The 27,492-nt window shown below is 39.5% G+C and overlaps 1 protein-coding gene across 1 annotated transcript in view; it reads right to left on the bottom strand.

Moving 5' to 3' along the window:
• Positions 1-27,492, bottom strand: part of SLC12A3 (solute carrier family 12 member 3) — a 169,972-nt gene that overhangs the window by 109,615 nt on the left and 32,865 nt on the right. The window contains exons 6-9 of the mRNA XM_029608720.1: positions 27,264-27,374; positions 5,714-5,825; positions 3,666-3,796; positions 609-693 (exon numbers count right to left, since the gene is read on the bottom strand). Of these exons, the coding sequence (XP_029464580.1) occupies positions 609-693; positions 3,666-3,796; positions 5,714-5,825; positions 27,264-27,374 (439 nt within the window). The remainder of the gene's footprint in view (positions 1-608; positions 694-3,665; positions 3,797-5,713; positions 5,826-27,263; positions 27,375-27,492) is intronic.

Genomic DNA, 27,492 nt, shown 5'->3' with positions numbered 1-27,492 from the left:
TATCCTACAGGTGAATTTATAAAAAGACTTAGAAGAAAATGGCTTACAGTTAAAATAAAGAAATGTTTACTTTAATAACTTATCTTATGTATGCCTCAGCTGAAGTCTCAGCATCACCAAGTACCATTGCAGCTGTCTTTCCATGGCTGGCCTTGTGGCTCAGTGCTGTGCTATTCTTGGCTATGTGGAGGGTCCCCAGTCTCAATTGCCTGCTCAGGTCCTTCTGCTCCCTGGTTTGGCCAAGTGAGGGAGGTGCTGCTACAGCATTCTCAGCCCCCGCCCCTCCAGCCAAAGACTATTGCTGCAATAATTGGACCAAGTAAGTTGACAGGGGATATAAAACAGGGGAGGTAGTTACAACTGAAGGCTCATTGTGCCAGATCCCAGCCTTAGTTCCTATTGAATGGGAAGTACAAAGAAGCAGAAAGAAAATGCTGGGTTGATAAAAAAAAAACCTGTCTTCCCGTTTGCAGGTGCCTCAGTGTATACTCACTGTACATCAAATAAAGAATTAAATACAGTGTCACATGATAATGTCTGACAAATCAGAAAGTTGATTTTTGTCTGCTATTTTATAACTTTAGTTGCTAATAATGCATGCTACTTGCCAATTGTTGCAGATATTGCTAGGTAGGATATTGTTGTCCAGAAGATGGCCATCAGAGTACCTTTTGGTATAGCAACAGCAGGATCCTAGGCAAAACAATAAGCAACTATTATACATTGGTTTAAACAAAAGAGGTTTTTGTTTACTCTGCTCAGCACATCATGTTATTTTTTAGGTGATTACTTATCAATCATTCTCCATTAATTAGATCTAATCTCTTTTTTTCAAAGAGTTTTTAAAATCAGGAGAATTATCTAAAAAATCGCTAGAACTTCTGCTAAAACTAAATGCAAACTTCTACAAATTTCCAAGAAATTGAAAAAGCAAAATTGCTTAACAAATATTTGCTTAACAAATATTTCTGTTCAGTGTTCACTGTGAAAGGGCCTGGAGCAGGACCACATAAAATGAACACAAATAAGCGATGGAGCTGGCTGACCTTTTCAATGCTTCTTTAGAATTGGGAGCAGTTCCAGAGGACTGAAGAAGGGCAGATGTGATTCCTATTCATAAAAGTGGAAGTAAGGAGGAGACTGGGAACTATAGGCCAGTTAGTTTGACCTCTATGGTAAGCAAATTAATGGAATCACTACTAAAACAGAGGATAGTGTAGTTTCTGGAATCCAATGGATTGCAATATCCAAGGTAGCATGGTTTTACTAGAGGTACATCTTGTCAGATGAATCTGATCAATTTCTTTGATTGGGTGACCAGAGTTGGATTAAGGGAGAGCATTAGATATAGTGTACTTGTATTTCAGCAAGGCCTTTATCATTATTCCTCACAGGAGACTTATTAATAAATTGAGCGCCCTTGGTATGAGATCTAGAGTGACTGACTCAGTTAGAAACTGGCTGAGTGGGAGGCAACAAAGGGTAGTGGTAAATGGAGTTTTCTCTGAGGAGGGGGGCATTACTAATGTTATGCCTCAGGGATCAGTCTTGGGATCAGTTCTTTTCAACATTTTCGAGAGCAATATAGCAAGATTGTCAGGAAAGGTTTGTCTTTTGGCTGATGATACCAAAATCTGTAACATTGTGAACAGGCAGGCGTGGAAAACATGAGGAGGGATCTAACAAAGCTCAAGGAATGGTATAGAGACTGGCAGCTCAGATTTAATGCTAAAAAATACAAAGTAATGCCTTGAGGATGCATAAACCCAAGGGAGAGAGACAGTATTGGAAGTGAAATTTTTTTAAGCACAAAAGAGGAGTTGGATCTGGGGGTGATTGTTTCAGATTCTGAATTAGCTAACTAGTATGATCAGTATCTGTCGTCATTAGTAATTGGGAGGGGGGGGTAAATGGTATACAATGGTATACAACCCAAATAAGTTATGCATTTCAAAAACACATAAGTTTTTGAACTTATGTGCATAAGTTTGCTTTCAAAATTATCCAAACTACCATGCACAAACTGACTCACATAAAACTGCATCTGCTCTTTGCAAGGCATAATTTATGCATGTTAATTTACATGCATGCTTTTTAAAAATCAAAGTATGCCTATAAATTTCAGCTCCTTTTCCTAGAAAACCTATTTTTGTTTGCATAAAAATAAGTGTGAAATTGGGTTACATGCATGCTTTTATGCAAGCCCTTGAGCAGGTTTATAACAAATCATTTACACACATAAACCTGTGTTTTATGCACACAAATGGCTTTGAAAATTACTCCCATAATTGTCATCTTATTAGAACCCATAAGAAAAATTTGTAGCTTAGTTGTCAAAGAGGCCACCTCAATTTAGGTACAGGGAAGAAGGAACAGAGTGATGACAACAGAAGGATGAGCAAAGGAGGAAGAAGAAGAGAAGGAACATGCAAACTAAGGAAGACGGAACCCCAAAGCAAAGGATGAAAACTTGGTAGTAGAGGAAGACTATATCTGTCCGCATCTCTTTATACTATAAAAATCCATGAGGCAGACATTGTGCCGCTGTTTAAATTTGTTGAGTGCAAGTGGAACATGATGGGAGTTGACCCCGACACAGAAAAGTATGGTGAAATGTGACTCACATCAGGCTCTTATCGGAATCCAATACATTTGAGTAATCGCACACACTCTTTTGAAGAAGGACTATAAGATAAGCTTTTACTATTTCATATGAGGTTTTCACTGGAACTAATTTGCTTCACCATTGAAATAAAAAAAAAAAAAAGAGGGGATTGTAATGATTATACTGGTAGCATTATCATGTGATCATATCACAATGTGCTAGATGAAGTCTTCCCCCTACAAAAAAGAATTTATGATGTTGCACTATAAATCTGAATTTTCTCAGAATCTGGGCTTATTTCTGTAAGTGTTCATACCAGGTTTCCTCATCTCTGCCACAGATCTGCTGAGTCTGGCCAATTCTCAATACATTGTGAATACAAAAACAAATATTCTGAAGTACAAGGGCATAGTTCTTCTGTTATTATATTGGGTAAGGTTTATAAGGAGATTTTGGCTACGCAGTGAATAGATTGCTGCTAAAACTTTACACACAAAGCAAAGGTGGAACGCAGGTGAACTAGAGACGTTCAGTCCTGCCCTTGTACAATTTTCAGAGTACAGAGATGCATGGAGGTCTCCAGTATAGACAGGGCCGGCATGTTCATTAGGAGAACTTCAGCGGTCGTTTAGGGCATCGAGCCGTAGGGGGCGCCGAAGAGCAGCCACGTGGTGCCATAAGAGGGGCCTATCCTGCTCGCGGTAAACAGAAATAGAGACTGTGTGCTTCTCAGTGTTGCGCACCCCCCCCCCCCCCCCCCCCCACCTGTTTCGGCGCAGGCTGCTTCTATTTTTCTATTTTTCTTTGCCGCAAGTGGGATAGGCCCCGCTTGCGGCACCACGTGGCTGCTCTTCGGCGCCCTCTACGGCTCGGCGCTCTGAGAAGCACACAGTCGGCGCCGAAAGCAGGGGGGGGGGGGGCAGCAACACAAGGGTCGCCTAGGGTGCCCAATACCCTTGCACCGGCCCGAGGTACAGATGATACCACATTTACACAGGTGTACCAACAGAAGAGGGATGACTACAGGCCCCACTATCAGTGGCAAACATGGAAAGTGTACCTTCAAGTCTCCTGAAATGTTAGCTCCAGCCAGGATGCCAGTCGCTGATGGGAAGAAAATGGAAAACATTCCAAAGAAATGCCCCTCCTCACCACGCCAATTTGGTACAAAGTTCTCAGCAAAGATTTCAGCTGAAAGAAAAAGGGTTCACAATCAACTTACAGTAAAGCACAAAACTTGCATTACATGGCAAAGCCAGAAGAGCTGCAATGGACTCAACATGGAACTTGCAGTAATGGTGAACCAGGGAGCGGGCAGGGGGGGAAGAAGGGAGGCCACGCCAGACCCCTTCAACTTTATCCTTGCCAGAGGGTTTGGGAGTGGGGTTAGCTCAGCCTGGCAGGGCTCAGGATGTACTGCTTGGGCAGGGGGCTGCGACTGGGCCAGTAGACCTGCAAGCTGCCTTTTTTTTTTTCAAATCAGCAGCGACACTAAGCTTAGCTGGTTGAGACTAAAATTATCTGGTACCCCCATAGGAGCCTAAGGTGCCGAAGTTTAGGCCTACTCTTCATTTCGTAAATCTAGGCACATAAGACCTAGATTCATCATTTTGCTATAAATTTCGCATGAATAGCACCCGTTATAGGAGGGTCAACTAGTAACTCGAGGTGAGAGATTGGTGGTGGTCTAGGGTTTGGGGGCAGTTTTACATGCCCAGTCATAGGTACGAATAGCTGGGCGCCCTAGCTTGATAGCAGATAGGTAGAGAGTGCATCAAACTAGGTAGAGAGTACAATGCACAAACTTCATCTTTGTGTACCTTTCCTCACTCCAAATCACATCAAATCTTCACAAATGTGTACTGTGCTGTTCGTACCTATGAGTGTGCAGGTAAAACTGCCCCCAAACCCCAGACCACCACCAAAACCTCCTACAGTGATATAAATAGTTTACTTATATGAGAGCTATATAAAAAGTCTCTCTCTCTCCAGGAGCAGCCTCAAATCATGTGTTAACACGCGTTGCTAATTATAGCATGCTAATTATAGCATGATAGGAAAATGAGCCTAAACATGCCACTTTTCCTTATCATGGGCATTAGGCCTGAGAAATGTATAGCAAAATGATGAATCTAGGCCCTAGGATTCTAAATCTAAGCAAATGAATGGCAGCTCTAATTTTTTAGATCCCTAAATTTATGTGGATTTTCAACTGAAAACGTAAGCCCCTAAATTCAATTGAAAATAAATGCCTAACTTAGGCACCCAGCTTTTTACAAGATCGGCCTCTAAGTCCCATCATTGACTATGTTACTATGTAAGTGCCATCTTTGATATGAAGGTTGGCAATTATGCTCCAAGAACTAGATTTAGTATATTTAGTATTACCATAGTTAAACTCAGGGGCTGATAGATGCAGAAGGCCCACATAACTACTGCATTCAGCAATATCTGCTAACTAGATGGTTTTGCAACCTTTGCTCCTGGTTGGAGTCTTCTCTTGCCAAAATGTCATCCGCCACTGTTGCACAGTGTTTTTCTGGCACGTTTGACTAGTATTGCATTGCTGACTCATAAGAGGATTTATTTGCAAGATTTACTTTGCTAATTATGTTATGTTCTGCTTTACCAGGCCTACCACCTGGAATAAAAATAAAATTCTTTGAACACACTGTTTTATGTAACATGGATAGAAAGAAAATTGGTCAAAGTCATATATGTGCACAATATATACATAAATTGCAGCTGTCACAAGATATCCACAAATTTTTCACCCTTTTGAGAAGAGATCCATAAAAGTATAAGCAAACTGAAAATTTTCACAAGCTATTCCTGAACAGCTAATTCTTAATGAATATGATGAAAACTGTGTTTTAAGGCGAGTTAAAAATTTTCAATATTACAAAATATCATGTAAAATTTTAGTACTGCTTCAAGAATAGACCTCTATTTACTGTAAAAGTTCTTGCATATCTTCTTGGGCAAACAGTGAAAGGCTGTAACGAGTTCTGGTACTCATAATCACAAGAACTTGGTTGTCTTCTACCCTCACTTATTCATCAGTTTTTGACTGTTACAATAATGAAGGGTATACATTGGGTGGCCTACCTCTGTAGCTGAAGAATCCTTTAGCTTGCTTCTCCTCTGATGCTGGAATGACGGTACCCACCAAGTAGTTTGCAAATGAAATCATTATCACAATGAAGAATAAAACTTGTGCCTAGCAGACCAAAATAGCCCAATTAAATGGTGAATTCAATGTGAATAATCTGTGATCAATACAGCATATTGAAGAGATGGCTGAGGGAGAATATGATAAGAGATCTTTAAAATAATGAGAGGACTAAAACAGGTAAATATGAATTGGTTATTTACTCTTTCAGATAATATAAGGACTAGGGAGCACATCATGAATTTAGCAAGTAGCACATTTTGAAAAATTGGAGAAAATTCTTTTTTACTCAACAAAATTAAGCTCTGAAATTCATTGCCAGAGAATATGGGAAAGGCAGTTAGTATAGCTAGCTTTAAAAAAGATTTGGAGAAATCCATAAACTGCTATTATTAACCAAGCTGACTTAGGGAATAGTCACTGCTTATTACCGGCATTAGTCGTATGGGATTTATTTAATGTTTGGGTACTTGCCAGATACTTGTATTCTGAAAACAGGATGCTGGGCTTGATGGACCCAGGGTCTGACCCACTCGGGTAACTTCTTATGTTCTATCTTACTGTCATGTTAAGAAACTATTAATCCCAAAGTCATAGAATAATAGTGCTGGAGGTACTCTAGTCCATCATCTTGCCTTTAGGATCCACTATTCCTATATCATCTCAGACAAATTTTCGTTAAACCTTCTCTTAAAGTATCAAGTGATGGAGAGTCTATCATCCTCTTAGGAAACTTGTTTCTATGCAGACTACTCTTACAATCAGATGTTTAACCTAACTCTTCTCTCATATATTTTAAAACCATTACTTCTTGTCCTTTTCTTATTAAAACACAATCTTATATATTTGTGGCACCCCTACAGGATGAACATTATACATAAACAGATAAATAGATAATTCAAATATATTCCCACATAAATGGTTCAAATAATTATTATAATCCACATTTATCGCAATTATTACATTTATTAATCTCAAAAAATACAAACACGATACATGTCTGAGGTGCACCCCACATGATAAAATACTATATATTACAAATTATATCCTCTCATTATAAAACCCATCCATTCATCAAACCAACACATGCATACAACCACAAACATACACTACTTAAAACATTGCCAACCCACAAAACTTTTACACAATATTATAATATCCTTTTTTGTATGAAACCCACTTTTACAATATATTATAAAATCCTTTTTTATATATAAACCCTACAAGGATTCTTGTTTCACCATTACTCCAAACATACAAAACGTCACTTACCTCCCAATTCAAATCCAAAATGGCCGCCAACGGGCCAAACGACGTGGAGACGTGCCCCACACATCAGCATTCCTACCTAAAATAATCCTGCTCAGCCAATATCTGCTCTCACTAACTTACACACATTATAGTTAGGAGGAACATTACTCAATTGGTTGATGAAATCAGTAGAATCGCGAACATATGATTTGATACCCTTAACCAACAGTTGTAATAAAATAGCAATAAATTTGGCAAGGGGTTCAAATAATGACCCGATGCCCCATACTATAGTTCTACCTGGTGGATTCATCATAGATTTGTGAATCTTTGGAACAAAGTAAATATACGTATCATTTTAAAACATTATCCAATTATGAGTTCTCTGCCGGGATTTTCAGAAAATCCGGTATTTGCTATGCATAGGGGCAAGAATTTTAAAAGTCTGTTAGCTCCAGATGAGTCGGCATGCATGTCTAGTATGGAGATTGGCCAATATAAATGTAATGACTGTTCAGTATGTAAGAATGTTTTGGCTATAAAATCTTTTAGACCTGTTCAGGTATGTCACCCTTTTATTATTAGAGGGCACTTCACGTGTCACTCTGACAGAGTAGAATATGCCATCTTGTACCCTATAATAAGGTCTATATTGAACACAAGAAGAGAGAGGTTTGTGTTAGGATCATTGAGCGTAAAAGTTGCTTAAGGTCTTTGAAAGAGGGTGCTCCTTTGGTGAAGCACTGGCAAACACATAGTTATCGGGTGGAGGATCTTAGATTTTTTGTATTATTACAAGTTATGAAGAATAAAGGTGATATTGTCAAATAATTGTGGAAACGAACAAAAATTTATTTTTTCTTGGAATATTGTTCATCCTAAAGTATTAAATGGCAAAATTGAATGGGAGGCATATTTTTAGGGATTGGGTCCCGTTCTGATCGGGATTGGAGGTGTAGAAAATGATTGGTGCAGTTGTAGTTGAATTCATTGGTTGTAGACTAATTAGGGGCATCTACTCTTCTATTATTGGCTGAGCAGGACTATTTTAGGTAGGAATGCTGATGTGTGGGGCACGTCTCCATGTCGTTTGGCCCATTTGAATTGGGAGGTATGTGGTGTTTGTATGTCTGGAGTAATGGGGTAAGTTTAATTTTTTTGGGAGAAGATGTGTTTGAGTAAACTGTTTGGAAAAGGAATTGTTGGTTTATTATATTTTTTGATATTTAGGTGCCCCATTTAGCTTTCTTGTGGGATGACTCTTAGAATTGTTTAGGCGATGATCGTTGAAGGTATGTAGCGCCATTACGCTAATATAGCTCAGCAGATAGTGAGAATGATATTTTTTGGTTAAATTACTTTATTTATTTTATTTTTTAGATTTTGTAATTTTGAAGTTAAAGTCCTTAAATGGATTAGTTTGCATCTTTTGTGGACCACGGAGCATGCTGAGTCGAGTTATGATGAAGGGATTATTTTGAGAATCTAATATAACATTAGAAAGAGTTGGGTCCAGCGATTTACTGGACACATCTAGCATATTTTAAGGAAGAACTGACTGAAAAACTTATACTGTTTATTGCTTCTCAGAGTCACCTCCACTTACAGAAAAGATTATTTTAAAGTGCTGTTGAGTGGATATATGTATATTTCCCCTGAAGAAGCCCTATTGAGGGTAAAACAAGGGTCCTTGTAGGGTTTATATATAAAAAAAAAAGGATATTATAATGTATTGTAAAAGTGGGTTTACATACAAAAAAAGGATATTATAATATACTGTAAAAGTTTTGTGGGTTGGCAATGTTTTAAGTAGTGTATGTATGTGGTTGAATGTATGTGTTGGTTTGATGAATGAATGAATGGGTTTTATAATAAGAGGGTATAATTTGTAATACATAGTTTTTTTATCATGTGGGGTGCACCTCAGACATGTTATATCGTGTTTGGGGGTTTTTTTTTTTAGATTAATACATGTAATAATTGCGATAAATGTGGATTGTAATAGTTATTTGAACCATTTATGTGGGAATATATTTGAATTATGTATTAGACCTCTGTTTATGTATAGTGTTGCTATTGGGTTCAGAGAGAAACATAGTTTGTGTATTTACTCCTGCATGATGGCCATTAGATGTCACTAGGTCCCTGTACAGAACTTTAATATCAGGAGCCTTCAATCCCCCATCAGTCCCTACCACCCAGAGGGCTGTATTTGGATGTCTCAACCCTATTTAACCCAACCATGTTAGAACTCCTTGTGATCAGATTCAGAGAGCCTCTGAGCTATGAGAATGTTTACGTTTTACTATTACTGATGAGGCCTCCAGTCTCACCCTGCCTCTTCTGTTTGAAGAGATGCCTTATCATGCGCTCCCTGCCAGAGAGTTCTTTTCCTACTAATTTACAGAGAGAGAGGTTTTTCACTTGATACCCTTTTGGGGCAAAAGAGCTCTAATCCAGAGGACTGAAGACTTGTGAGCCTACTCTAAACCCTAGGTGAGGCAAGCACCAAGTGACAGATCCTGCTGAGAGGGACAATGATGGCTGAAGATGTATCCAGCTTTACCTTTAAAACTATATTTTGGACATTTGCTGTGTGGGGAGATTTTTCTGATCCACCCCTCCCCACAGGGATGCAGTGCTGGCATAGCCTGATCCCCTTCTGACTTTTCCCCAAGAGTGGTCCTCAGTAACAACAGCTAAGGATGAAAGAGCAAGATCGGGAGACACAATTGGATTTCCACTCATAGGAACAGGATGGGCTGCGTGTCCAGGAAGGATATGGAGTGCTGTGAATGTGGGGACCCCTCCAAAATAATTCCCGGTTAACCACTGGGTGAGCTTTGCACAATAAAAATCATCATGAGAGGTCTAACTCAGATGCCTGAAATAAAAGGCACCTTCCTACAGAGAAATACAAATGTACCTACTGTCAGATGCAACGTCAGCATTGTGGACAAATGGGTTTTAACTTATTACAAATCAGTAAACTTTACTTTAACACCCAGAACCTGTTCCTGTTTGATTTATCCCAACCTCTCATTCCATGGGATGCACCTACCATCTATTCAACCTGAAAGCAAGACACCATGGTCCAGGCCATAAGTCAGAGCTTCCCCCCCCCTCCCCCCCAAAAAAAGAATTAACCAGGGGATAGAAAATTCAAGCATGAGAGTTAATTGTTAGCCAGAGCAGCCCTGAAGAAAATAAATATGTTTGTATGCCCTTGGGAGGTTACCCTCCCTCCCCCAAGTAAGGGTTACATATTGTAATCCCAATTTTATATATTCTTCACTCTTCTTTTTTCCAAGCTAAAACCCCCAACTCCTTGCAAGTCATAATATCTAAGCTTCTAATAATTTTTCTCCATCAACAAGCAGGGCTGAATTAGCCATGGCATGTGGGCAGAAAGTTACCAAGGGTCTCCAGCACCCAGGAGCCAATGCATTTGTGTTGCCTGCTCTGGTCCTTTCATTATCGTCCTTGTAGAAATGCTTGCAGTCACAGAAAGTCACACTAATGCAAACCCTAGAAAAGAAATGAACTGACAGACTGTTGTGAATAGTCTATGGGGCACAAGCTTCCCTACATGCAAACAGGCTGCCAATAGAGTTTCTTTTGTTCCTTCCCTCTGTGGTACCGCAAGCAAACAAAAATCGCCTTTGATAAACAATGAGACAGAGTCACAGGCTGTGATGTAAAATTTCTAAAAATTTCCAATTTTCCAGTTCTGACCATCAGGAAAAAGCATTCCAAATAGGTTCTTTTTTTCCCAGACCTGCACACTTCACTGCAGTCTCATTATAGCACACTGCTTGTCCCCTTACCAAATACAGAACAACTGACCACAAATTAGAAAGAGAAACATTGGGACAAAAGCGGAATTGGAAACCCCAAAAAGGCAGAGAAATAAATAAAAATTGCATTTTCACAGTACTTTAAAAAAATTATTCAGATGCACATTTCCCAAAAATGACAGAGGGAATCAAATTCTTCCCACTTCATCTCAGAGAAACAGAAGCAATAGCAGTCTTACTTTCCCATTCCCCATCAGTCTTGCACCCTCTTCCCTTCCCAGTCCCCAGCAGTCTTGCTCCCTCTTCCTTCCCAGTCTCCAGCACTCTTGCTCCCCAGCTCCCTCTCCCCTCTCAATCTCCAGCATTCTTTCTCCCCAGCCCCTCTCCACCCCAGACCTCCCAGCCAGACTCATATGTAGTGCAATAATACAAAAACAGAATCACCACCATTGCTGATAAAACAAAAACAAGAAATATAAATCAATTACAATAGTAAACCATACTAATAAAAACAGTATTTCAAAGCAGGTAACAAATAGAGCATCTAATAACAAGGATTTAAAAAAAACCCTTTAAACATTTCCAAAAAAAATCAATAAAATATTTCAAAACAATAAAACTAATAAGGATAAAAAAAAGTTTCCCCCTCTCCATACCTGGGAACTTTTGATTTTCAGTCACCCTGAGATTGTCATGGATTGGGGGAGCAAGGAACACACATACATACACACACCTGGCTTGTTTGCTGCATTGTACAAACAATTACTATGCTGGCCCCTCTTCATTCTGTATTTTTTTTTATGTTTAATTTATTTTCTTTTTCTAATCAGAGCCAGTACAAGGGTATTAGGCATCCTAAGTGAATCTTACAGCTTTGTGCCCGGCCTTCCTCCCCACCACAGCCCTCTGTTCACACAATTTAGAATTATGCATTTATAATAAAATATTTTACATGAAAAAGGACACAAAGTACAGTCTTTTGAAGTAAAAGTATCACAACAGTGAGTATATTATATTTGCAAGCATTGCTATGGTGTCAACCAGAAAACTCTGCATAAAAGCTAAAAGGATACTTGGAACATGTAGGGTATTAGGACTATTTTAAAGCATGTTAGGTGTGGGCTTGGTTATTAGAAAGCCATGAGCAAATTAAATTACAATTACAATATAATAAACTTCCCATTACAAAACAGCGCTAACTGCAAACATTACACCAGGCTCTAAAACACCAATATACCTTCTATTAGGAAAACAGAACAAGCCAAGCTGCTATAGATCCCTACATAGAAATGAAACATTAACAGAATACTTAATTTTACTCAAACATGCAGAACAAAGACAGACCCTCACCAAATACGAAATAAAGTGACTATAGTGTATAAATAAAAAAATGCAGACATAAATTGAACTAGAAACCACAAGCCAGACTCTGTATGTAGTATATCAGTGGAAAAACAGAAACATCACCACTTCTCAGAAAACATCAAATAATAAAATCAAGAAATATAAAGTATAAATCAGAATAGTAAAACCATACTAATAATAATATTTCAAAACAGCTGATGAACAGATCATCCAATAATTAAAAACTCATTTTTTAAAAATTTCCCAACCACCAATAACATATTTAAAAACTTCATACAGATCAAACACCACCTAATTAATTAAAATCAATAAGAATAAAAAAGAAAATCACTCTCCATGCCCGGGAAAGTTTGACTTCGGCCACTCTGAGATTGTCGAGGATTAGTGGGAGGTTCCCTCTCTGTCAAGCACACAAATACACATGCTCCCTCTCTCTCAGGCACACACCCACAGAGGGGCTCCCTTTCTCTTAGGCACACAGGCTTATGCATACACATTCATACACACGCTTCTTCTCTCTCAGGCTTACACACACACACACACACACACACACACACACACACACATACTCCCTGTCTAGCAGGCAGGTAGGACTGATCCCCTGCAAACATGGGGCCTCTTTTAGATGTGCCGCTGAACAGGACGCAATCCCCCAGCAGTCGCAGGGCCTCTCCCCTGGCGGCCAGGGCCTTCTCCAGTTGGGCCGCAGGGTGGGATGGGATTTCCTGACAGCCGCGGGCCACTTTTCTGCTTCGACTGCAGTGGGATGAGCTCCAACGCAGCACTTCTGGTCTCACTGCTTTGGGGGGGGGGGGGGAAGGGGAAAGCTGTGCAGGCCTGCGGGAAGTTGTGCACAGCTATGCATGCATTCAGCTTAGAGGGAACACTGCTAGCAGCCATGGGCCGCCTTCAGTTCGGCCACTGGGTGGGATGGGATCACCGGCAGACATGGGTTACCAATTCCGCTGGAAAATAAACACCCCTGGGTGTCTCCTATAGCCTGGTACCCAGGGTCTTGCCCCCCCTCCCCCAGTTACGCAACTACATGTGGGTGATGTCATCCAGTGGCACCAAAAAGGCCTCTCTCTCTTAGTTAGTAGATCTTTTGCACTTATGAGCATGTGCAGGAATTCCTGCTTAGGCTTTGTTTCGTGAGTCCCCTCACACTTTTGTGGTTCAAGCACTAGTACAGATGTGTACCTCTATCTCTTTCTGTTTTTCCTGTGAAAATCTTGATAACGTTTTTTCTTTAAAGTTGCCTCGCTGCTTCAGTAGCCCTCACACAGTACTTTTCAGTGCTACCAAAAAAAAAAAAAAGAAGAAAAATTAAGAACTTTCTTTTCACCATGTCCAATAAGAAGAATTCCCTGGTGAATGGGTTCAAGGGCTGTATTTGTGATATAAAAATGTCCACTACCAATAGATTTAACCTTTACTACCCCTGCCTGGGACTGGACCATGACCAGGCCAACTGTTAAGATTGTGGATGGATGTCTCCACATACCCAAAAATCGAAGGCCTGGAAAATGGAAGAACTGCATAAGTCTCCTCAGAAGCTGCAGTCAGCCTTCATCCTTTAACATAGCCTTGTCCCCTTCCTAGGAATTAAGTTGAACAGGAGCTACTCAAAATTATCTCCCCCATTGATGGAACAGGCTGAATCCTTGGGGTCAAGTAAGAGACATGCTTCAAAGAAGAAGAGGTGCTACTCTGTGAAGCCGCCAGAGCAGTCAATGTGCAACAAGCAGCAAGTCTTGGGTATGTCAGCACCGGCGGCAGTGACACAAATGTCCACAGTGCCATTGACGCACAGTGCCAGTGGCGCAAAAGTCCATGGCGCTTGTCAACATGTCATGCCCTGGAATGTGAAATGCATCAGTCCTCAGCAATTCTTTGCTTCAGTCTTTACTGAGGAAGATGTAAGGCAGATATCCATGCCAGAGGTGATATTTAAAGGTGATGATTCAGAGGAAGTGAAACAAATTTTACTTCTGTTCTTATAGTTACTGAGAGTGATCAACCAATTGATCTATCAATCTAGAGTTTTTAGATACATTCTAAGAATTTACCATTTCTCAGTTGACAGCAAAGATGAAGAATATGACCTGTCCTGTTAACCCCTGCTCAACAGGTTTACTGAAGGCTTTGAGGGATGATATTACTAAATTTGTTGCAAACATCATCAGCCTTTCTTTGTCATCTGGTGTGTTACTATCTACCCTCAAACAAGCATTAGTTAGGCCTGTTTTGAAGAAGACAAATACTGACCTAGTCTTGATTGCTAATTATCACTCAATATCTTTGTTACCTTTTCTGGCTAAGTTAATAATCAGTAGTATTAGCTCTGTTGCATGATTTTCTAGAGACCAATTATCATATAGATCAGTATCTGTTCGGATTTAGGTAGGGTTTTAATACTGAGACATTACTTATCTCTAGTATTAATACTGTCTTAAGAGGATTTGATAAGGGAATTATTTACTTCATAATTCTTTTAGATATTTCAGCAGCATTTGATACTCTTTGATCATAATATCCTTTTATCATGCTTGCAATCACCTGGAATATCAGGAACTATACTTAAATGGTTTTCATCATATTTAGTGGGGTGCTCTCAGTAAATTCGTTTGAGAAGTGCAGTGTTCGAATAGTTTAGTGTGACCACCAGGGTATCCCATGGGTCAGCCCTATCAGCAACATTATTTAAGATATATCTCAGACCTTTATGCAAGGTCCTGGAATGCCTCGGAGTGAACTATAGGATCTACACCAATGACATCCAGTTCTTTATCCCATCTACTTAATCTTGGTCTTATACACTTGGTTTCATCACTCTCTGTATGAACTCAGTTAAAAGATAGCTTTCCCATACTAAATTACTATTAAACATTGATAAGGAAAAAGTATCCTGCTTACTACTCTCAGTCTTTATCCACCTGATACTCCCTTGGTATTTAATTTTGATGGTCACACTATTACAGACAACATGCAAGGAACTTGGGTGTCATTATTGATACCAACCTATCTATGAAAACACAAATTCAGAATATTGTCTGAACTTTATTCTTTAAACTACGCATGTTGAGGAGGCTTAGTCCATTCTTAAATCCATAAGATTTTTGCACTTTATTACAGTCCCTGTATTAACAAGCCTCAATTATTGCAATGTCTTATATCTTGGGCTCCCAGCTAACATGATAAGAGTGAGGCAGATTGCACAGAATGCTGCCACTCGGCTGCTCACTGATGCAGGGATGCATGACCACATTACACCTGTTCTGCTTTCCCTGCACTGGTTGCCAGTCTAATCGCATTTTCAATACAAAGTATTAACCATAATTCACAGATTCCTTCAGAATAACTCTGTTCTTTGTTTCAATGCCGTATTGCAAATGTATCAACCTGCTCGTCCCCTACAGTCTACTGATAAAAGCCTTCTAGAAATCCCTTCTATTTGTGCAGCTTGGCAGAATTAGGGAAAAAGTTTTTTCAGTAGCAGGGTCAAGCAGCTCTGGATACTACAATGCATTAAATTATTTAAGTCGATGTTAAAAACTAACCTATTTATGCAGGCTCTTGACTGAAATGAGAGTACTCAACTGTGCAGGCCTTGCAATACTTTGCTATACCTTTTTGATTTGTCCAGTTTTTGTTCAGACCTTTGTCATTATTGCATTTTAATTTTGTATGTTGTTATACTGTGAACCGCATTGAATGACTGTATGAGTGTGGGCAATACATTTTTAAAATAAATAAATAAATCTCAGTGAACATAGAAGATCTACATGGCAAACTGACAAACTGAAGAGTAGCAAATCACCCAAACTAGACAGTTTGTATCCCAGAGTGCTGAAAGAACTGAAAAATGAAATTGCAGAACCACTATCATTAAAAGCAGCTATAGTACCTGAAGATTGGAAGGTGGCCAACACAACCTTAGTTTTTTAAAAAGGGTTCCAGGGGTAATCCAGAAAATTACAGCCTGGTGAGCCTGATGTCAGTGCCAGAGAAAGTGGTTGAAACTATTATAAAGAACAAAATTACTGAATATATAGTCATAATTTATTAAGACAAAACCACGATGGATTTAGCCAAGGGAAGTCTTGCTTCACCAATTTGCTACATTTTTTTGAAGGTATGAATAAACATGTGGATAAATGTGAGTCAGCTGATATAGTGTATCTTGATTTCTGGAAAGCATATGACAAATTACCTCATGAGAGACTCATGAGGCAATTAAAAAGTCATGGGACAGGAGGCAATGTTCTATTGTGGATTGAGAACTGATTAAAAGATAGGAAATAGAGAGTAGGGCTAAATGGTCAATTTTCTCAATGGAAAATGGTGAATAGTGGAGTGCCCCAGGTGTCTGTACTGGGACTGCTGCTTGTTAACATATTTATAAATGACCTACAGATGTGAAAAATGAGAAAAGTGATCAAATTTCCTGATGATACAAAATTATTCAAAGTTGTTAAATCACAAGTTAATTGTGAGATATTGCAGGAGGACCTTCTGAGATCTATAAAATAATGAGTCAAGTGGAATGGGTAAATGCGAATTGGTTGCTTACTCTTTCAAAATGTACATAAACTAGGGAACACACAATGAAGTTACTAGATAATACATTTAAGACACATAGGAGAAAATATTGTTTTACTCAAGGCATAATTCAACTCTGGAATTCATTGCCAGAGGATGTGGTAAAAGGTGTTAGTATAGCTGGGCTTAAAAAAGGTTTGGAAAAGTTCATGGAAGAAAAGTCTATAAAGTGGACTTGGGGAAATCTATCAACCTTTTGGGATCCTGCCAGTTACTTGTGACTTGGATTGGAAACTGGATACTGGGCTTGATGGACTTTGGTCTGACCCAGTATGACAACTCTTATGTTCAACACCTTTACCATAAGAGCAGATTGCTCCAACATCAATGCATCATGTGACAGTGCTTCTGATGCAGCTATATGCTGGACTGCATAGAATTTTGACAGTGGCAGAGGGGGAGGGAATATGACACTATTACCAGAACCCTTACACGAACAAAATTAATGGCACAAAAGCTACGCCTGGAGATTGCAGATCCATTTGCTCTCTGGTAACTCTCATATCCAATCAATGTCCAATTCAAATTTTGCAAAGTTCAGAAGATATGCTGGATTTCATTCTGATATCAGAAGAGGATGTCTCACACCCAAGCCAGGACAAAGGGTACATCAGCCCCTTGACCAGATAGCAAAGTTTGAGAATGATTATTTTTATCTCTGTAGTGGCTAAGGATAAGGAGGGTACCTTCCAACTTCTCCTTTCCAGGACATCAGGTTTACTTCCAAGAGGAGGAGTGCTAGTATCCCTGATTTGGGTGGATATTCCATCAGAACCCTTGTGAGGTGGTTCTAATCCACAATATTCATTTGCAGCAGAGTCCAGCAAGTCAGAGGATACTCAACAGGAGTATACTCCTCTAAGGCAACCAACAACTCCTCCTCCATTACCTTCTTCATCACTGGAGTCCTGGATCAGAGTTCCCATACCTCTAGGCTCTAAAGAGAGGTCAACGGGGATTCCTTCCAACCCCCTTCTGGACCCTCCAGAACACTTTTCTCCACCAGAGGACCTTTTCTATACCAGATTTCTGGACAAGCTAGCAAAAGCATACAGGCTTAAATGTGTAAAAACAGAGCTCCTTGTGTAAAAGTCTTTGGCCACCTCTAAATTCTGGAAACACTGGCAGAGCCAGCAGCTGTTCCAATCCATAATATCCTTCAAGAATTCCAAATCAGAAGGCGAGAAAATCCTATTTCCTGTGCCCCAGTTACAAGGAAACATAAAGCAACATCAAATGAGAATCCCCACACATGCTCCGTAAAACAAAAGCTCTACTAGCTAAGAGAGAGAGGTCAATTCAGTGCAACCAGATGACATCACGCATGTGTCATGCCAAATTCATTCTGCTGTCTACAGAGAACACTGTTTGCAGTAAGCAAACTTGCTTTATTGCTTTTGTAGTGGCCCCCATTTCAGTTCCTTATCATAGACTAGGGTGCTATGGGTCCAGATTCAGGTCCAGACAGAGAGAAGATTTCTCTTTTGGGTCCCCTAGTGCTACCCACCATGATCTCCATAACCACTTCACACTCTATATATTGACGATTTCCAAAAGGTGCAAAAAGTGGAAAATAAAAGCAGGCAAGCCAACACTAACAGAACCAGGAGAAACCAGGAATCACAAAAGGGTCCATCAATCCCAGTAAGTCCACACTTAGGTCAAATTCAGTGAAAACATTGGAGCCTGTATTTGGTGTTCAAGATAATCTTTACTGTAACTTAAAGAAGAGGATCCAGGTCAAAATGACAAAAATAAGACTCAATATACATCCAATGATCAATAAAAAGAAAATGATTTCTCTTTCTATCCTTATTCTGTTCACTCCCTTCTTGCTCCTCCACCTTCACCCTGATTGAAAATATCCTCACCAGTGAGAGTGGGATAACCAGAGAGTAGTTCCAGCTCAGGCATGAACTGGTCTGGAAAAATATCCCTAAGCAAAAATATCCAAACTGCATTCTAACAAGTCAAAATCTTCAACTTTAAGTCAACTATCAAAACTACAAATCTCTTGAGTAAGTGGCTCAAAACTTTACATCCTTCTCTTCACCCAATCTGTTAACTGACCGAATAGGTCAAAATCTCTCTGATTTGAATCCTTTGGGATACTAGGGGTATGCCCTTCCCTCAGCCACTGGTCAGTCTAAATCCAAAAATCTTATAAAAAATCTCTTCCACAAAAACTTCTTTACAAAAATGCTTGAATTGAATTCTGTGAGATCCAGGAGGAATCTCCAGATCTCCAACCAACTTGCTTTGAGATTCTAGGGAAATATCTTGTGTTGCCTTGAGATCCTTGGGGAATCCCTAACCTTCTTCCTTCTTCTTAGCTCCTGACCCACTATCCCTCTAAAGCACTGAGCATGCTCCAACCTTCTATATACCCTCAAAAAAGCCTATCCCCCAAAAAGGTGGGGGTTATAACAATGCGAGGAATCAAAAATATTTAAAAAAAAAAAAAAACCTTTGCCCTAAATAGCAAAAATCACATATGGATAATATTAGTGACTGGCATGGCCCCATCACACTTTCCTTTGGATTTTCTCCAGTTTCTTCTCATCCTTTTTTTAAATGAAAGACTAAACTGGATACAGTACTCCAAGAATGGCCTTACCAATGTTGAGGAGCACAGGAGAATGACTTCATATGCTTTATATTAAATAGTCCTACTGATATCATCTGAATATAGTATTAACTTTCTTTATAACAATATTATTTTACTCATGTTCAGATTATGGTCCCAATATTTTTTCACATTACTAGTGCCTAATTATTCATTCCCCAATGATATATTCAGGAATTGGTTGTCAGAGGTAACATTTCTGCAGATGACATCCAGTTCCTGGTATCGGTGGACCAGGGTATTGATGAGACAATTTGTCGGTTGAATATTTGTTTACATACAATTTCAGGCTAGGTAATCGAAATATCAATGTTAAATAAATCAAAGATGGAGATTGTGGGTATTGGGAATTTGTTTTTGGAACCTGTTGCTTTTTTTAGTTAAATCCTGACTAGGAGATTATGTAATCCCAATAAGAAGGATCCATCTGAAGAAAATAGGAAAAAGCATAAACATTTGCAGGTTAAATGTAAAACATCAATAAGACAGGCTAAGAGAGAATTTGAAAAGAAGTTGGATATAGGGCAAAAACTCAATTAAAAATTATATTTGAAGCAGCAAGTTTGTAAGGGAGTCGGTTGGACCATAGGGTAATCGAGGGGATAAAAGGGCATTCAGGGAAGATAAGGCCATCATGGAAGGATTAAATTAATTATTTGCTTTATTGTTTACGAAATAGATTGTTGGGGAGATATCAGTTCCAGAGACTGTTTTCAAGGGTGATGATTTGGATAAACTGAACCAAATTACGGTGAACCAGATTGATACGCAAATCATCTGGACCGGATGGTATACACCCCAGGGTTCTAAAAGAACTAAATGAAATTTCAGACTTATTACTAGTAATTTGTAACCTTTCATTAAAATCGTTCATTGTACCTTAGGACTGGAGGGTGGCCAATGTAGCCCTGATATTTAAAAAGGACTCCAGGGGTGATCCAGGAAACTACAGGCTGGTGAGCCTGACTTCAATACCAGGAAAAATCATGGGAACTATTCTAAAGATCAAAATATCAGAACATATAGACAGACATGTCTAATGGGACACAGCCAGCATTGATTTACCCAAGGAGGTTTTGCCTCACAAATCTGCTACATTTTTTGAAGGGGTTACAAAACACGTGGATAAAGGTGAACCAGTAGATGAATGTGTTTGGATTTTCAGAAGGCGATTGACAAAATCCCTTATGAGAGGCTTCTAAGAAAACTAAAATGTCATGGGATAGGAGGTGATATCCTTCTGTGGACTGAGAACAGGTTAAAAGAAAGATTAAATGGTAAATTTTGTCAGTGGAAAAAGGAAAACATGGAATGCGCCTCTGGGATCTGTACCAGCTCTGGTGCTTTTTAATATATTTATAAATGATCTGGAAAGGGATATGACAAGTGAGATGATCAAATTTGCAGATGTCACAAAATTATTCAGAGTAGTTAAATCACAAGCGGCTGTGATAAATTGCAGGACCACTTTGCAAGACTTGAAGATTGGGCATCAAAATGGCAGAATAAATTTAATATGGACAAGTGCAAGATGATGCATATAGGGAAAAATGTGTAGTTACACAATGTTTGGTTCCATATTAGGAGTTAACACCTAGGAAAAAGATCTAGACATCATAGTAGATAATACATTGAAATCGTCGGCTCTGTGTGCTGCGGCAGTCAAAAAAGCGAGCAGTGTTAAGAATGAATATTGAATACTGTGTGCAATTCTGGTCGCCACATCTCAAAAAAGATATAGTTGCACTAGAGAAGGTACAGAGAAGGGTGACTAAAATGATAAAGGGCATGGAATGGTTCCTCTATGAAGAAAGGCAAAAGAGGTTAAGGCTTTTCATCTTGGAGAAGAGGTGGTTGAGGGAAATATGATAGAGGTGTATAAAATCATGAAAGGACTTGAATGGGTAAATGTGAATCGGTTATTTACTTTTTCGGAATAATACAAGGAGTAGGGAGTACTTGATGAAGTTAACAAGTAGCACATTTAAAACAAATCAGAGACCATTATTTTTCATTAAATGCACAATTAAGCTCTGGAATTCATTGCCAGAGGATGTGGTTAGTGCAGTTAGTATAGCTGAGTTTAAAACAGGTTTGGATAAGTTCCTGGAGAAGTCCATAAACTGCTATTAATCATGTTTACTTAGGGAATATCCACTGCTTATTTCTTGCATCAGTAGCATGGGATCTCGTTAGTGTTTGGGTACTTGCCAGGTACTTGTAGTCTGGATTGGCCACTGTTGGAAACAGGATTCTGGGCTTGATGGATCCCTGGTCTGACCCAGTAAAGCAACTTCTTATGTTCTTGTTCTAGGAGTACTTGATTATTGTAATATCCTGCTAGTTGGATTACCCAAATACTTTGTTATGGAGATTGTTAACAATCCAGAATAGTGCTTGCTCGACAAATGTGCAAGACAACCAAATGGGAGAGGATGTCTTCATTACTGGCCTCCAGTGATAGAAAGGGCCAAGTATAAGCTACTCTCACCTAAATTTTGGTGTTTGCACTCCGATGGGCCGAAGCATTTGGCTACAAAGTTGGTCTGGCATAAACCCATTACATTCTTAGGGCTTTCCAGGAAGCCTGAATGGAATTTGTGTGTGGCCATAAGTTTAGAACTAGTAGAGGGGTGAAACATGCATTTCCATCTGCAGCTCCTCAGGCTTGAAAATCTTTGCCAGTGGTTGTTAGGCATGAGGTAAAATTTAGGAAACTAGTTATGGCATATTTGATTCCTTTTAATGGGTAGTGTTGAGATCTGCTCCTGGGTATCATTATTAGGCAGAGAAGAGGCAGGGCAATGGGAAAATATGGTGTTTGTGGAGGAGGGAGACAGTTGGCCTTAAGCAGTTAGTGGGTTCTATTGAATTGTATGTTTTATGCGCATTGCTTTATTGTGAATATAGGATTTGTAAACCTCTTATTCTAAAAAATTTTTTTTACTGTTTATATGGTATAGATAATTTTTAAAGCAATAAATATAGTATACTATTAAAGAAATTGCTAGGACCCGTTCTGTGGCTTGGCTGATCATTAAAGTTTATAGAATAGGTGCTTCACCTAAATAACTGGCAAAGGCTCAAAGGAAGGGCTTGATATTACAGCAACTAACCTTGCTTCAGAAGAGCAGAATCATTCTTCATGCCAGTGAAGCCCTGTACATGCAGAGAGAAAATAGCTTGGGCCCCCCCCCCCCCCCCCCCCCTTCTTACAGATCTGAAGAGCAGGCAATGGGGAGGAAGAGGTTCCTTTGAAATAGCCATGGCATCCCTGTGCATCCATATTGGTTGTTCAGAGCTAAAGCTGACTCTGCAGAAAGGGGTACCTAAGGAGTCTTTCGAAAAAATTTATCAGAAAAGCCAGATTAAAGTCACAGAAGATGGCCTTGAACTTACATAACAGAACTTCTCTTAGGTTACAGCCCGGTGCTCTAACCACTAGACCTTATTTACTAGGGTAGGTTTTCCTTCCAGCTGTCAGCTAGCATTAGACCTATATTTCTCTGTTAACAAGCAGGGCTAAAATAGCCATGACGTGTGGATGATGTTATGCAGTGGCACGAACCCATCTGTCATAGCTCAGGAAATCTTTACTGAGCATGTATTGTTTCGTAAGCCCCTCTTCTTTCGTCTTGCAAACTGTTGCACTGATGTGTATCCTCTCTCTCTCTTTTGACACTGCTTTTTCTCCATTCACTGCCTCAGCTGTTCTTCCACAATAAGGTGGTTCCTGTGTAATCATCCAAAATGTCTTCCAAAAGTAGTATTAGCCTTCCACATTAATCAAGCCATCATGCTGCCTACAGTCTTTCCGAGACCACGTATGCATAAAGGTTCTTCATTGCTTGGATTGTAAAAGAGATCTAGCATACTATTTGAGAAGCACACAGTCTTATTATCAAGCTTCTCAGCTGTTTGTGTCTTTTGACCCCAATAGACTGGCAGTGGCAGTAGCTAAGAGAACTCTGTACAATTGGCTAGTAGATTGTATTGATCACTGTTATGTACTGGCTGTCTTACAGATTACGAAATCTGTCAAGGCTCATCAACTGAGAGCTATGGCGGCTTTGGTGGCTCATCTCAGAGCCATTCCATTGAAAATCTCCACAAAGCTTTAACCATGGTTGTCTGTGCACACTTCACATCCCTTGACTTTATTTGATTTGGATTTATTACCATTTTTTGAATAAGAAATTCAATCACAGCACATTATAACATATTAGAAAAGCAACAAGGGTTAATTGCAATGTAAAAATAAGCAATAATTTGGAACTGCAGGAAAGTCACATTCTGACTTGCTGGTGTAACCCTTGCCTGGGAGGTTTATGTCCCAAGGACACAAACTTATTCTGACTCTTCGGGGCATACATCCAACTAGCATGCCTCTCATACACCACTCTTGTCCCAAGGGTGGATCCTTTTTGCTTATGGCCCAGGCAGTGGTGTGTTCCTTTCTGTAAGTGATGTTGGGACAAACCAGGCAGGATAAAGGACTGGGTGTTAAATTAAAAGTTTACTGATTCTTTAACATTTAAATTAAAGTTCATTTTTTCATAAAGGTGAAATTACAGCTGACTGGTGTACAAAGGTGTTTTTACTCTTCTGGGTAGATGTCCTTTATCTCGGGTAACTGGGTAAAGCTTCCCACTGTGCATTTTAAAGTGCACAAAGCTTTCCCAGCAGGCCAAATGGGAATCCTATTGGAGGGGGTCCCCTCAAATGCGAAAAGTCCTACCTGAGTCCAGTTTATTCACAGTCACTCAGCCTGTCTTGGTCTCATGGGGTGGAGATTTGATTGGGAAAGGATCTTGATCCTTCTCCTTAGTCTTGGTGTCAGTTACTTCTCTTGCAGGAAAAGTCTTAGGAATCGGGAATCAGGCTAATCCAGCCCTGGAACCCTTGTAGAGAGGGGTGGGTCAAAAACCTCCCCACAAATCAATGGCTGAAACTTGCTTGCCTCAAAAATCTCTCAGTGACTGCTGCTACATTGTCACTGCTGCTTGCCCCATTCTAGGGAATAGATTAAGGCTCACAAGACTTCAGCCCTTGTCCTATGTCTCCAGGGGGAGCCTTCTCCAAAAGCTTAAAGGTTTAAGCAGCCGTCCCTTCTGGAAAAATCAGGATACATCTTGGCCATCTAAAATCTCACATTGAGGATACTGTTACTGTTGCTTGCCTCACCTAGGGAGTAGAGTGAGGCTCACAACTCTTAGCCCCTTTCAAGGGAGTCCCGAAAGGGGATCCGTGAAAAATCTACCTCACTGCAAATTATTAGGAGACAACCCTGTCGGGATGTGCACAGAGATACTAGTAGCTAACTGAGAAAATAAATAATCTAGCATCAAAATTATTAGTTTGTAGTAGTACATTGGAGGTAGTGCCATGCAGTTTGCGACGTCAGTTTAGAATCTTTGAGATGTGACAGGAGCTGCCTTCTCCTGTAGTTGCGGGGCCTGTCTGCTCTCAACTGGGCCTGCACCCTTATTCCTGCTCAGCAGGGTCCCGCCCCCAAAGCTATCTCTCTCTCTCTCTCTCTAGCTTTTAAGGTGGACCAGTCTTGTGTTAACATTTTGTATTATTTTTTCATGGAGGGTGTTATCTGTTAGACCCCATGTAAAATGCATTGCTGTAGGCCATCCATGAGGTTACCATGGCATAAACCACTGTGAGTAAGTTTGTCTTCTCGATGAGTGGTTGCAGTTTTCATAAATTAAGTAATTGAAAACAGCAGCTCTTTTCTGTTGCATGGATTTGTGGTAACATGGTAACTTTTAAGTCCAGTAGACTCTGAGGCTCTTGACCTGTGTTTTTAATGGGAATTCATAGGTTCCAAAAGGAATTTTCAGGTCAGGAATGTGTCTATGCATGTTTTAAACCCAGAGAATCTCTGTTTTGTCAGGATTCAGATGGAGTTTGTTGGCTTTGGTCCATTCTTGGATGGCTCTAAGACATGTGCTTAGCTAATTTATAGCTATTTGTGGGTCTGGATAACTTGTCAAGAAATGATGATATAATTCATAATTCTGGTTCAGAACTGTGGCTTATTCAGCCATTCCCAGAATCATCAGAGGGCTGATTCATACTGACACTGTTGAAATATAGTGAAATTCTAATCATCAGACTCAAAGAATGTGAAAGATCTGGAAACTTGTAGGCTCTGCAAAGCCTATAATTACAGGCCAGGAAGGCATCAATGACCATGTTTGCACCACAATACAGGGAAGCTGGGTCCAGGATGCAGGCTTTTGTCTTACAAATGCATATCTCAACGGACAGGAGCCAGGTGAAAAGATTCTTCTTTTAAAGTTACAGTTTTAATTAAATCCTGGTGCCAAGAAACGGAATTCAGGCCTAACTCCTATTGAAGCCACAGACTTGCGATTTGTTTACACAACAAAGAATATCAAGAGAAGAACAGAAGAACACAGTGCATCAAAGCCAGGGTGATAAAGGAACTTTTATGGTGGAAGGGTGGTTTCAGGGAAGACAAGTAAATAGTATGATTTTTACAAATGAATGGAGGATGTCCTCACAAGCATTTCCTATACATGATAGATTGTCATGACAACAGCATAATGTATCTTTGTAAATAAGTCTTTGGGCAGTCACGTCATTCATTCTGGAAACTTCGGTAGTGCTGTATTTTGATTATATAAGTCAGGGCATGTCATATATTCATTGAGATGCTAGTTATTACAGATAGAGGGCATATAGCAACTCCCAGGAACACTTGTCTTTGACTCTTCTTTAAAAAGCCAAAATAAATTAAATTTTAAACATCTTGCTGAGTTGAAGTGTTCTTGTTGCCCTGGCTTTGAGTCCAGAAATTATTGACAATGACAGTAATTTGGGCAAGTAGTTTTACACAGCCTGTTTACCCAGTAATCTACTGGTGCAGCCATGTTTTATTTTCAGTAATCACACTGCTGTGCAGCCTTCAGGACTCCTCATGAGTCATGGCTAATTCAGCATGGTCGACAGAGAAAGCAAGTTTGCTTACCTGTAAACAGGGTTCTCCATAAGCTGCAGGATGAATTAGTCATGCGTATTACCCGCCTGCCTCCCTGAAGAGTGACTACCTTGCCAAAGCTTAAGCTCTGAAAAAGACTGAGGTGCTAATGAGGCAGCATGCATGTGGGAACTCCCGTCATGCTCAGTGATGTTTTATTGAGCTATGAAAGATGGGTGATGTCATCCGATGATGCTGAATGGATCTATTTCTCATAACTCTACAGAGCATGCAGAGGAGTTGCTGTGTGTATGTTGCCTCATGAGCCCCTCAGTGTTTTTCAGAGCTTAAGCTTTAGCAAGGTAGTTTACTCTCCAGGGAGGCAAGCAGGTAATAAGCATGGCTAATTCATCCTGCGGTCTACGGAGAACTCTGCTTATAGTTAAGCAAATTTGCTTTCCATAGCACAGCCATCAAAGAGAAAGTGGTGACATGGTAACAGAGAATGGAGAATTTTATAAGCTCTGATTTTACAGTGAATGCAAGTCAAAGATTGTAAAATTATTTTATTGACTTTTAGTTTAGGCTATTTTTAGTTTTAATTGTTCTATTTTTGATTGACCTAGACTACATGATTTGTATTTTTATTGCTCTAATTTTTTTGTTAATTTTTCATATGACTTGTTTTATATGTGCTTTTGTGCTAAACATACATCGCTCAGTTTTTGAATGGGTGATTCAGTAAGTCTTTCAGATTTGGTAGAGTTTTGTATAATTAAATTATATATAATAATCACTGGGAGCATTTCGGAATTAACACAGTTAGTCTAGTATCAATGAAACCCTAGAAAACATCAGATGAAAGAGCAACAGATTTGTCATATGTTTCTTACCTTTGCCTCCCATTCCATACCCGCTAATGAAATTCCAAGAAGTAAAGTTACTGTGATGACTCCAATGATTCTGATGTCATTTGTTGGATCAACCATGGATGAGTTATATTCCTAAAAACACAAACAAAAACTATTTTAAAAAGTAAAAAGAATTAGGGCTGTTTGATTATTGCTTCCCTTTACACAGGAAAAAATACATGTGTATGTCAACAATGTATGCACTTTTACT

This window comes from Rhinatrema bivittatum, chromosome 7, assembly GCF_901001135.1.
Source record: "Rhinatrema bivittatum chromosome 7, aRhiBiv1.1, whole genome shotgun sequence".
Lineage (NCBI taxonomy): Eukaryota > Metazoa > Chordata > Amphibia > Gymnophiona > Rhinatrematidae > Rhinatrema > Rhinatrema bivittatum.
This window is presented reverse-complemented; position numbering and strand designations above follow the sequence as displayed.